Genomic DNA, 13,532 nt, shown 5'->3' with positions numbered 1-13,532 from the left:
AAGTCATTTTTCCAACAATTGTTTACAGACAGATTATTTAACTTATAATTCACTGTATCACAAATCCAGTGGGTCAGTAGTTTACATACATTAAATTGACTGTGCCTTTAAACAGCTTGGAAAATTCCAGAAAATAATGTCATGGCTTTAGAAGCTTTTGTGTAGATTGTTGATCAAAAATGACAATTCAATCCATTTTAATTCCACATTGTAACATAACAAAATGTAAAAAAAAGTCAAGGGGTGTGAATCACAGGAAGTTAGGGGTGTGAATCACAGGAAGTTAGGGGTGTGAATCACAGGAAGTTAGGGGTGTGAATCACAGGAAGTTAGGGGCACCTTAATTGGGGAGAACAGGCTCATGTGGATGGTTGGAACGGCATTTGTGGGATGGTATCAAATACATCAAATGCATGGTTTCCATGGTTTCCATGTGTTTGATGCCATTCCATTATGATGAGCGGTCCTCCTCTCAGCAGCCTCCTGTGCTGTGAAAACTTACTGAAGTTACTTTATATTCAGTTCAAAGGGCTTTACTGGCATGGAAAACATATGTTTACGTTGACAAAGCAAGTGAAATATTGGATAATAAACAAAGGTAAATAAACAAAAAATGTACAGTTAACATTGCACTCACAAAAGTTCCAAAGGAAGAGACATCATTAAATGTCATTTTATGTCTATATGCAGTGCTGTAATGATGTACAAATAGTTAAAGTACAAAAGGGAACATAAATAAACATCATTATGGGTTGTTCTTCACTGGTTGACCTTTTCTTGTGGCAACAGGTCACAAATCTTGCTGCTGTGATGGCACACTGTGGTATTTCACCCAGTAGATATGGGAGTTTATGAACATTGGATTTGCTTTTGAATTCTTTGTGGGTCTGTGTAATCTGAGGGAAATATGTGTCTCTAATATGGTCATACATTTGTCAGGAGGTTACGAAGTACAACTCAGTTTCCACCTCATTTTTCTTCAGAGAGATAGTGAGGAGGGTTCAGCCGTATCATTCACATTGCGTACTTGTTAGAACAGTGTCTAGTGTATCATCAAACGTGGGAGATGTCATTCATTTGAGTTCCTGTGATTAGATATCAGTAGACTTGTGTTTTTAACGTACCTCTGTCTTACTACTCCTTGAACGAGGGAAGAGTCATTATCTTCTGTCGCTGTTTTAAAGGAAGGGTCTCGTCCCAATAGCTCTCTCTGTCTCTCATAACTGTCCTAAAATCTGGAGGACAAACCAGTTCCTTTGTTCTTTGAACGCGGAATGAACAAATTCTAAATAATAGTTTAATGAGGATGCAGCTCTGGTCTGTAGTGTTCCTCTCTGTCTGCATCACTCTCCCCATGCTGTCTGTAGTGTTCCTCTCTGTCTGCATCACTCTCCCCATGCTGTCTGTAGTGTTCCTCTCTGTCTGCATCACTCTCCCCATGCTGTCTGTAGTGTTCCTTTCTGTCTGCATCACTCTCCCCATGCTGTCTGTAGTGTTCCTCTCTGTCTGCATCACTCTCCCCATGCTGTCTGTAGTGTTCCTTTCTGTCTGCATCACTCTCCCCATGCTGTCTGTAGTGTTCCTCTCTGTCTGCATCACTCTCCCCATGCTGTCTGTAGTGTTCCCCTTCTGTCTGCATCACTCTCCCCATGCTGTCTGTAGTGTTCCTCTCTGTCTGCATCACTCTCCCCATGCTGTCTGTAGTGTTCCTCTCTGTCTGCATCACTCTCCCCATGCTGTCTGTAGTGTTCCTCTCTGTCTGCATCACTCTCCCCATGCTGTCTGTAGTGTTCCTCTCTGTCTGCATCACTCTCCCCATGCTGTCTGTAGTATTCCTCTCTGTCTGCATCACTCTCCCCATGCTGTCTGTAGTGCTCCTCTCTGTCTGCATCACTCTCCCCATGCTGTCTTGTTCTGTTTCTGTTTGAAAAGAGTCCAGGCATGACACATAAAGAAAGGAAGGAAAAACCCCTCCAGAAAAAGGAAGAGGGCGATGAGTTGCAGCAGTGTAGCGAAAGAAGACAACAGCAAAACAATATCCTTTGATGCTTTGACAAAAGGGAGTTTGTGGAGCGTACAGGAACATTTCCTAGGCTGGATTTGTTATTCTGGCCTGCCTGGTGTGTTTGTGTGTGTGTGTGTGTGTGTGTATGTGTGCGCCTGCCAAGTGGATAAATCCTGAATTATTTTGTCAGTATCCAAAGAGAAAAGGGACTACTGGTCGGCTGCCACGTTCATGTTTGGTTGGACGGTTGTGTTATTTGAGCCGTGGAAGACCAGTCACTGTGTATGTTTATATTTGTGTGTTTAGGTACTGGGCAGACCAGTCAGTATAGCCTGGGGACTGGGCAGACCAGTCAGTATAGCCTGGGGACTGGGCAGACCAGTCAGTATAGCCTGGGGACTGGGCAGACCAGTCAGTATAGCCTGGGGACTGGGCAGACCAGTCAGTATAGCCTGGGGACTGGGCAGACCAGTCAGTATAGCCTGGGGACTGGGCAGACCAGTCAGTATAGCCTGGGGACTGGGCAGACCAGTCAGTATAGCCTGGGGACTGGGCAGACCAGTCAGTATAGCCTGGGGACTGGGCAGACCAGTCAGTATAGCCTGGGGACTGGGAATGTATTTACCACACAATGACAGTCCACAACCCAGCACACAGGGAGATGGTGGTTTGAGTAATTCACAAAGTAACCTGTTTGCTAATGTATTAGATGTGTAGAATAATGTATCGGCTTGATTTAATCCATAGAGCTGAATCAATACAAGGACATTTGTGTTTGTCACATATTCGTTTAAGCAACAGTTGTAGAGCAACAGTGAACTGCTTTACGGGCCCATCCCAACAATGCAGAGAGAGGAATAATACAGAAGATCTGAGCTTCAGCACGTTCTGACATTTAAAGGCAAAGTTCCCGTTTTAGAGGAGGACTGCATTCACGGTAAATGTTGCAGATGTCCTGTCACCCGCAGTAAGGAACGAACCAACCCCTTTATGTGTACATTATGCTGGTGAAGGAACGAACCAACCCCTTTATGTGTACATTATGCTGGTAAAGGAATGAACCAACCCCTTTATGTGTACATTATGCTGGTGAAGGAATGAACCAACCCCTTTATGTGTACATTATGCTGGCGAAGGAATGAACCAACCCCTTTATGTGTACATTATACTGGTGAAGGAATGAACCAACCCTTTTATGTGTACATTATGCTGGTGAAGGAATGAACCAACCCCTTTATGTGTACATTATGCTGGTGAAGGAATGAACCAACCCCTTTATGTGTACATTATGCTGGTGAAGGAATGAACCAACCCCTTTATGTGTACATTATGCTGGTGAAGGAATGAACCAACCCCTTTATGTGTACATTATGCTGGTGAAGGAATGAACCAACCCCTTTATGTGTACATTATGCTGGTGAAGGAATGAACCAACCCCTTTATGTGTACATTATGCTGGTGAAGGAATGAACCAACCCCTTTATGTGTACATTATGCTGGTGAAGGAATGAACCAACCCCTTTATGTGTACATTATGCTGGTGAAGGAATGAACCAACCCTTTTATGTGTACATTATACTGGTGAAGGAATGGGTTGTCGCTACATCATGATACCAGTAGGCCTAAAGATACATCATGATACCAGTAGTCCTATAGATACATCATGATACCAGTAGACCTATAGATACATCATGATACCAGTAGACCTATAGATACATCATGATACCAGTAGGCCTATAGATACATTATGATACCAGTAGACCTAAAGATACATCATGATACCAGTAGTCCTATAGATACATCATGATACCAGTAGTCCTATAGATACATCATGATACCAGTAGGTCTATAGATACATCATGATACCAGTAGGTCTATAGATGCATCATGATACCAGTAGACCTATAGATACATCATGATACCAGTAGTCCTATAGATACATCATGATACCAGTAGACCTATAGATACATCATGATACCAGTAGACATATAGATACATCATGATACCAGTAGACCTATAGATACATCATGATACCAGTAGACCTATAGATACATCATGATACCAGTAGACCTATAGATACATCATGATACCAGTAGGCCTAAAGATACATCATGATACCAGTAGACCTATAGATACATCATGATACCAGTAGGCCTATAGATACATCATGATACCAGTAGGCCTAAAGATACATCATGATACCAGTAGACCTATAGATACATCATGATACCAGTAGACCTATAGATACATCATGATACCAGTAGACATATAGATACATCATGATACCAGTAGACATATAGATACATCATGATACCAGTAGGTCTATAGATGCATCATGATACCAGTAGACCTATAGATACATCATGATACCAGTAGACCTATAGATACATCATGATAGCAGTAGACCTATAGATACATCATGATACCAGTAGACCTATAGATACATCATGATACCAGTAGACCTATAAATACATCATGATGGGTGCTATGTAGTCATCAGGCTGCCATGTTTGATCACTGTCTTGTCATTGTAGGTTAATGTACTCTGGGTTTGAAATGGTTTCCTCAACTTATAATGACACATTATTGATGAAAGATTTCAGATGGCCAATGAAGATGTCAGTGAGACTCTCAATCAGTGTATATGGGAGACTGTCAGAGGCAGCAGATGGTTCTGGAGTAATATTGATCCAGCTGCTCAATAACCATTAAATAAAACAACTCTTTTCTCATCCTGTTTTTCAGCAGGTTGTAATGGTACCGGAAGGAATTATATAGTTGACATGTGGCTTGTACAGTGTGTTGCAAAACAGGCAATTTCCTTTCAGATGAGAAGACAGATGCATAGCTTCCACATTCTTGGAGTGATGACAATGCATTGCTGTGTGTTTGTGTGTGTGTGTTTATTTTAATAAACGTCACCATGCGGTTTAACAAGTTCATGAGATTACAAGTACACAAACACATGTCATTTTCTATACAGGTTTATTTACAAAAATTTATTAAAATTCTCTGTACAGCTCCTCACTAACGAAGATCGTTAAATTATATACATACATGCAGATTCTGACTCTTTTGTAGTAGTCACTCAGATGTCTGGCCATTTTCTCAGTGTTAAGTGAACTTACGAAACCAAAGAAACTGTCTCACTAAAGAATAACCGCGATTGTATTTCTACTCTAGAATCTGATGTAAGTTAGAAGAGCTTGTGATATGTCATTACGGAGTTCACATGCAATTTCTTAGAAAAATTGGGAAACCCATCACTCCTTTCTTGTGTAGCCTTAATAAATACGTCTCATTTCAATAAATGTACACCTCTCTTTCTTTAGAATTGTTAATTTCCTTTTTCTTGCCTTCCCTTTTTTAATCTTTTTTGTGTGTGTGTAAATCTATCTTTTCACAGTTTTAGGTGATTAATTTTCTTCCTAAATCCTATGGAATCACAGTCTTTTGAAAAGTAAAAGTGCTAAGCTTTTTAAGACATCCCCTGTAAGTACGTTGTATAAATCTATTTTCTCGATGCATTTATATTATTCATTTATTTAATTTGCTAAGTAAATTCACCAAACACTACAATGCTCATAAAATGAAATTAAAACTGAAAGCATATCATTAAACTGCAGCTTATTGTAAAATGTGTAATTGTTTAGCAACATACCAAGGTCATCCATAATACTACTGTTAAAAAGCCATTACTGTTTGGATTGCAGTTTATCTACTTTTTGAATGTCCCTTTTGGTTCAGTTTTAATTTATTGTACAGAAGATTTTAATCATTTAAGGTTACATGACAATCCAGCTATAAGCAGGTGTTCTTTCAAAATGAAGATAAAAAAAACCCAGCCTATTTTGGAGCGACACTGTGTGAGTGAGTTTTCTCTTCATATTATACACACCATAAAACACACTGGGAGAGTTACTCAACTATGAAACTTGCTCAGGCAGTCCTCTGCATTCTTAAAAAAAAACCACATCTGAATCTGTTGGCAGTGTATTGGGATTGTGAGATGGCCTGTTTTAAGTTGTGTAAAGCCAAATGCTGCATCTCACATTCATCTCTTTCATGAGTGTGTGTCCACAATGGCCCCCTATTCAATATATAGTGCACTACTTTTGACTGGGGGGCGCTGCACAGAAGTAATGCACTATATAGGTAATAGGGTCCATTTGGGATGCACATTTGACTAGCTACCAACGCCTTCTCTCAGAGTATCTCTGAGACTTCAAAAGCACCATAGTTGAGGACAACACCAATACAGTATTCTTTTGGCTATGGCATATTTAACCAATTGATTCCAATAAGATTCAAATGTGTCTTTCAAAAAAATTCCAAGGTCACAGGAATATAACAAGCTAATAATCAGTGTCTATAATAAACGTATTTTAAAACACATTTAACAAGGAAAAACCTAGCCTGCAAGAAGAATTAAGATAATCTGATCAAATTCCCTTTGCAGAAAAACAATTTATCATCTGTCATATCTTATTCATCTTCTGTCCGGCATTTGGAAATGTGCTCGGGGTGCAAGTGATGGCTTTAGGTATCTCTCTTTTGTCTTTAGCATCTCAAATAAAGTTCCTTAAAACAGATTACAGTATCGATCCTGTCTTTCTGTTTATTTGTCTGTGTGTTTGTGAGTTCAAGCCAAACGCAATACCGTTGTGATGAGTTGCATTGTTCTAAGTAACTCTGTGACTGTTCCATACGTAAGGCACTGGAGGAAACCGCTTGAGTTCTTCAAGTCACCAGTCCTGTCGTGTCGCCATTGCAGATTATCGTCGCCATTGCCGCCAGGAGAGGATTTAGCTGCAGTTGAGGAAACCCCCATCCTGACGTGATCATGTTGTTTCGTCATAGGGTCAATAGTCACAGTCGTTTGTAAGGGATCGTGTACCTGGTCTAGCTGAAGCGCCCGATACCTGTTTTAGAGGAAGGAAGTAGAGACATAGGGAATATCTTAACTGCATTTAACTGATTCCTTGCGTCTTCTCTCTTCACCTCCTCAAAACCAATAGGATGAGAAGTCAGAGATCCCTCCCCTCTGACCTTCTCACCCAATGGGATTTGAGGAGTCGAGGAGAGAGGACCCAAGGAATCAATGAAATTGAGATTCTCACACAGAGAAACATGGGTAATACGTCTGTTAAAATGGTGGATGAGATGTGTCATTAAGGTCGGAATGGTCGAGTCACGATGATGTGTTACTTGGGACATTAGCTTAACTGTTAGCGATTTGCAGATGCTGCCAGCACATTCTACTGAGTAAACTAAAACCTTAAACTAGATAAAGTATGAGTGTTTACGAGATAAAGATAAATGTTTTTTGATGGGTTCATCTTTTTTTTAAATCATGTTGATTTCAATTAACAACACCATAGTGCAGGGTTTTCTTCTGGACCAAAAAGGGAATTAGGTGGTGGGCGAGGCAGGGGGCGTGAAATAGGGCGTGGCCGGTCCATTGGGAGGCTGACTTTAAATATTGTTTTTAGAGGCCCCCCATCTTGGCGGTGTAGAAAAATGTTTGCATTTCAAGCCAATTTCCTGCAAATCTACATATTCTGCCATGGACCTGAGAGAACATTTTGCAGTTTTAAAACAAATTTCCTTTAATTTGATGCATTTTGCCATGGCTAATACTGTGTTCTTTTGCTCAAACATAATAACAAATGCTGAATAAATGTTTTATGTACAATTCTCCCAGACTGTCTATCTGTTATGTTGCTGATTGTTAGTTTTCAAAGATGATATAACTAAATAGTATGTAGGTGTCATGCCCTGGCCTTAGTATTCTTTGTTTTCTTAATTATTTTAGTTAGGTCAGGGTGTGACATGGGGAATGTATGTGTTTTTGTAGTGTCTAGGGTGGTTATATGGTAAAGGGGGTGTTGGGTGTAGTGTATGGATTTGTGTTGAGTGAATTTGTCTATGGTTGAGTGTAGGTTCTTGGAAAGTCTATGGTTGCCTGAATTGGGTCTCAATTAGAGACAGCTGGTTATTGTTGTCTCTGATTGGGAGCCATATTTAAGGCAACCATAGGCTTTAGCTGTTTGTGGGGAATTGTCTATGTCGAAGTGTTTTGTGTCAGCACTGATGTTTGTATAGCTTCACGGTCGTCTGTTCTGTTTGTTGTTTTGTTTTTTCCTTCTTTAAAATAAAAGAAGATGTACTTTCCACGCGCTGCGCCTTGGTCCTCTCTCAGTCCCGTTGACGATCGTGACAGTAGGTCCATTATCTCTTCTACATACTTTATATCTGGTTTTACATCATTTAAGTTTACGCTGGAAACATTTTTTCCATCCCAAAAATGTATTTCAAATTATGAAAATACTTTTTTTACACTGTTTGGACTTTGGCCACCTGAAAAAACACTTTGGCGGCCCACACAAGGACTGACCTCTAGTCATACACATATATACATATACATATAGTCACAGTACGTAGCGATGTCAAGGCAACAAAAGTCTTGGGGAATTTTAAATGTAATGTTGGGTCGTCTATTGGCTCCCGAGTGGCGCAACGGTCTAAGGCACTGCATCTCAATGCTGGAAGCGTCACTACAGATCCATTTTCGATCCCGGGCTGTATCACAACCAGACGTAATCGGGTGTCCCATAGGGCGGCGCACAATTGGCCCAGCGTCGTCCAGGTTAGGGTTTGGCCGGGTTAGGCGCTCATGGTAAATACGAATTTGTTCTTAGGTGACTTGCCTAGTTAAAATATTGTGGATATGTTCAAGTCAAGAGTGATTAAGTGTTAGGAAATCACACCAATCAGCTTGACAGCAACACAAACAAACAAATCATTCAACAACACCACCAGAGGAAACCAACTAAATGATTCAGATGTCACAGAGAGAGAATCAGGAAGAGAGCAGTGTTGTCATTACCCTTAGATCTTAACGCTCTCTGTCCCATACACGTTGTAGCCTTCTCTGTACGTGGCAAAGTTCTGGGGGTTGGTCGGTGGAGCTGGCTTAAACTTCTCAGCATTTTTTGCTAGTTTGAGCCGTTTGGTTTCTGCACGTGACTTGTAACAGAACTCAATCAGTGCCACCATCATGGCCAGCCCCAGCCCTCCAACCAGAATATAGAAGACTCCAGCCACATTGCTCAGGCTGAGAGCACTTGTCTTGTCCTGGGGAAGGTGAAGAACATAGTTAGAGGGTTTGCGGTGGAGAGAGAGTTCTGCAGAGAACAGTGCAGCCTACCAGTACGACACTAAAGCAGAGTGTATATAGGCCTCAAACTGATCCTTACAGAGTCTTGTTGAAATAACAGTCAGAGACCTAACACTCAGAATTCACATGGATACTCTATTATCAGACCTTCCTACAAACTGTTTCTCTGAGACAGAAAGGTTTCTGATGCTACCAATGGCAGGTCATACTACAGACTCCAGAGGCTAACAGCAACAGAAGGCTGATAAGGTAAAGGATGGCTGAGGTTGAGTCTAGAAAAAGTCTAGATTGGACTGGCTTTCCTATAGGGGTCCAAGACGTTTTGAGTAACATCTGAACACCATAGTCAGCCCACTCTCCAATGAAGGAGAGATGAGTCACCTCTTTAGTTTGATCTAGGTGAATGTAGAGTTTCCCCTATTCTACAGGTTCTTCTTCCCAAAAAGGAAGCTGCGGTCAGTAACTCACAGGTCAACATTTCAAGATCTGTCCTGATTTTTTAAATTTTATTGGTATAAATACTGTGGTGTAAATACTGTGGTATACTGTGTAGTCAAATCTCTCTGGCGTCAAAAAATGTAAAAAGCCATTTCTAAGATATCAAACCATTTTGCAGCTGTTTACTTCCCAAACATGTTTATAGAACATTTGTTCATGAGAGTTTTACCATTTGCAGTTGAACCCTTTGAGGTTTGACTGAGGTTATACCTGTGGTACTATGTAGCTAAGCCGTCGGCGGTACGGACAGTGATCTGTCCGTTTATTGGCCTGGCTATGGTCTCAGAGGGTTAAATAGAGGCTTATTACATTCTTAGACTTCATGTGGGGTGGAAACAAAAAGATCTCTTCCTTGCGACTCCTTGCTCAGACAAAACCCTGAAAAACACCCCACGGTGTTGTAATGTCTTCCTGAAGTCACATGGAAGCAGTTGATCACAACATGAACACTTTGTTTGTTTACCTCACCACAGGAAGTTCAAAAACACAATAAATACATTTCCAAGCAAACTAGTAACACAGATAAATCACATTTGAATTAAAAGTTTAGTAAATAGAAACAACAGCATAATGGTAAGAATACCATGAATGTCAAGCATGAAAATTAGCACTTAATGTCAACAGCTAGTCAACAACTATTCAATGATGGTGTTTGATTATTTTACACATGTACGATTTCACCAAGCATAAGGTAATTTACAATTACAGTTTGTGAAGCAAAAAAGCAGTTCCTATTTCTATATTGGCCAAACCAAAAAAAAACACGTATTTTTCAGATATGATTTGAATTTGGGAAATGGTGCATGAAGGGCTTGAACCACTTGATTATCTTTGTTAAATGTATGTGGCATCATCTTTTCTGGGGGTATAATAAAATAATAAAATAATGGGTAGGGGGGGGGGATATAGAGTATAGCTAATCTAGATGTTTCAGTATAGTTTAGCATTTCTTTGCATATGAACAGTACGTCAGAATGCAACTGGGAATCAACACAAAAGACCAGCGGAGACTGACCTTACTTCCAGAGTCCTTGGTTCCACATTCACCCTTATCGTACCACCATTTGTTTTTCAGCTTGTCTAAGATGCCTTGTTCACTGAGTTTCAATACGGCAAGGTTTACAGGAGTTCTTCACGTGAGAAATAACATAAATAACATCATATTATGTTATTTTATGTTATTCATAATTTCATAGTTTGCATAACTTCATAACAAAGCGATCGAGCAGGACTCCTGGCCATTGTCACATCATAAAAAAACAGGCATTCTAGTCTATTACCTTGTCGTCATTGACCTGCCCTAGTCTAGGGCCAGGGCCTGCTCCTATCGCTTCGAGTAATCGGCAGACGCTGGTAACAGGACGAGCAGGTACTGAATGTACACTCTGCTGGTCTGGGAGTATCTATAGCTGAGGAAGGTATTTGTTTGTGGGGACAGCAGGGTAGCTTTCTGACCAGCACTTAACAAGTTCCATCCAACTAGAACCTTCTCTTGACTAACAGTAAAGGACTACAACACAGCCGTTGACCTGATATTTGCAGTAGCAGAGGCTTGGACACCTCCTGCTGCAACATCACAAGGTGGCTCTGAGCTTTGGTTCCGAAAGACAACATGAACAATGAACCTAATAATGACATTTACCTTGACATTAAAGACGGCATTAAAACACTGAATTAAGCCAGAGGTGTTTCACATCAACCGTTTCATAAGAACTTGTGCCATTCATTGGTGGGAAAACAGGTTGGGTTGTAGCCTTTACGAAAGCCGCTTACAAGAGGGATTACTGTCAACCAAGCTACAGCTTTGTTACTGCTGTTTAAGCTCAGCTTTGACACATCAGGGGGATAATGAATGTGCTTTCTCTTTGTAATATGGTTTCATCAGAGGAAACTGATAGGTAATAATCATGTGTTAAAATGTTGAATTGAAGGTATAAGAAATGTCTCACTGCTTTACAACTGACATGGTGCCTTGACCTTAATATGAACTGTTTACCTGTGCAACATACATGACATAATACCTTTTTAAAAATGAAGCTAAGATGTGTGGAAAACACAACAAAAGATGATGAATAATTAGGAAGATTGATCACATGGTGCTCTACTCTATAGTCCCTTGTCACGTTCCTGACCTATTTATGTTAGTTTTGTGTGTTAGTTGGTCAGGACGTGAGGTTGGGTGGGCATTCTATGTTATCTGTTTCTATGTTGGTTTTGGTTTGCCTGGTATGGCTCTTGATTAGAGGCAGGTGGTTTGCGTTTGCCTCTAATTAAGAGTCATATTTAGGTAGGGCATTCTCACTGTTTGTTTGTGGGTGATTGTCTCCTATGTCTGTATGTACGTTCGTACCACATGGGACTGTAGCGTTTGTTTGTTTCGTTTCGTTTCGATGTCGTCCGTTTCCTGTACGTAAGTTTATGTTTAGTTATGTAAGTTTATGTTCAGGTTTCGTTCAACGTCGTTTTCTTGTTTTGTAGTTTGAAAGTGTTTTGTTTCGTTTCGTGTTGCCATCATATTGTATAATAAAGATGGCTTATTTCCCAAAGCCTGCGTTTTGGTCTTCAGATCCCTCTCTCCTCACCTCATCCGAGGATGAGGAGAGCGACAACCGTTACAGAATCACCCACCAAGCTAAGACCAAGCGGCAAGGGAAAACGAAACGGAGTAAGGGACAGGAGAGAAAGGATTTCTGGACATGGGAGCAAATAATGAATGGAGAAGGTCCCTGGGCTAAGGCAGGAGAAAATCGCCGTCCCAAAGCTGAGCTGGAGGCACGGAGGAGAGCAGAGGCTACCGAGGAGAGGAACCGGAGCTATGAGGGAACGCGTCTGGCACGGAAGCCAAAAAAGCCCGTGAGTAATTCCCAAAAATTTCTTGGGGGGGGGCTAGGAGATAGTGGGCCAAGGGCAGGTAGGAGACCTGCGCCCACTTCCCAGGCTTACCGTGGAGAGCGGGAGTACGGGCAGGCGCCGTGTTACGCAGTAGAGCGCACGGTGTCTCCTGTACGAGTGCATAGCCCAGTGCGGGTTATTCCACCTCCTCGCACTGGTAGGGCTAGATTGAGTATTGAGCCAGGTGTCATGAGGCCGGCTCAACGCGTCTGGTCTCCAGTGCGTTTCTCCGGTTCGCCTACATAGGCCGGTGCGGGTTATTCCACCTCCCCGCACTGGTCGGGCAACCGGGAGCATTCAACCAGGTAAGGTTGGGCAGGTTCAATGCTCAAGAGTGCCAGTACGCCTCCACGGTCCGGTATTTCCGGCACCACCTCCCCGCCCCAGCCTAGTACCTACAGTGTATACACTACGCACTAGGCTACCAGTGCGTATCCTGAGCCCTGTTCCTCCTCCACGCACTCTCCCTGTAGTGCGTGTATCTAGCCCGGTGCCTCCAGTTCCGGCCCCACGCACTAAGCTACCAGTGCGTCTCCATAGCCCTGTACACACTGTATATTCTCCCCCTACTAATCCTGATGTGCTTGTCCTCAGCCCGGCGTCACCAGTGCCGGTACCACGCATCAGGGATAGAGTAGGCTTTGAGAATACAGTGTGCCCTGTCCCTGCTCCCCGCACTAGTAGGAAGGTGCTTATCATTAGCACGGTGCCTCCAGTTCCGGCACCACGCACCAGGTCTACAGTGCGCCGTATCCGGCCAGAGCCATCCGTCTCCCCAGCGCCATCTGAGCCATCCGTCTCCCCAGCGCCATCTGAGCCATCCGTCTCCCCAGCGCCATCTGAGCCATCCGTCTCCCCAGCGCCGTCTGAGCCATCCGTCTGCCAGGAGCCTGCAAAGCCGCCCGTCTGCCATGAGCCTGCAAAGCCGCCCGTCTGCCATGAGCCTACAGAGCCGTC

General features: G+C 42.2%; 1 protein-coding gene across 1 annotated transcript in view; it reads right to left on the bottom strand.

Annotated features, from left to right (window-relative positions):
• Positions 1-4,973: 4,973 nt before the first annotated feature.
• The window catches only part of LOC129844935 (glutamate receptor 3-like), a gene marked incomplete at its 5' end in the record, with an annotated part of 192,983 nt that continues 184,424 nt past the window's right edge, over positions 4,974-13,532 (bottom strand). Inside the window, 2 exons of the mRNA XM_055913100.1 lie at positions 4,974-6,927; positions 8,895-9,142. Of these exons, the coding sequence (XP_055769075.1) occupies positions 8,897-9,142 (246 nt within the window). The remainder of the gene's footprint in view (positions 6,928-8,894; positions 9,143-13,532) is intronic.

Source organism: Salvelinus fontinalis, unplaced genomic scaffold (genome assembly GCF_029448725.1).
Source record: "Salvelinus fontinalis isolate EN_2023a unplaced genomic scaffold, ASM2944872v1 scaffold_0255, whole genome shotgun sequence".
In the NCBI taxonomy this organism is placed as follows: Eukaryota; Metazoa; Chordata; class Actinopteri; order Salmoniformes; family Salmonidae; genus Salvelinus; species Salvelinus fontinalis.
Note: the sequence above shows the minus strand (reverse complement) of the source record. Positions and strands in the feature narration are given on the sequence as shown.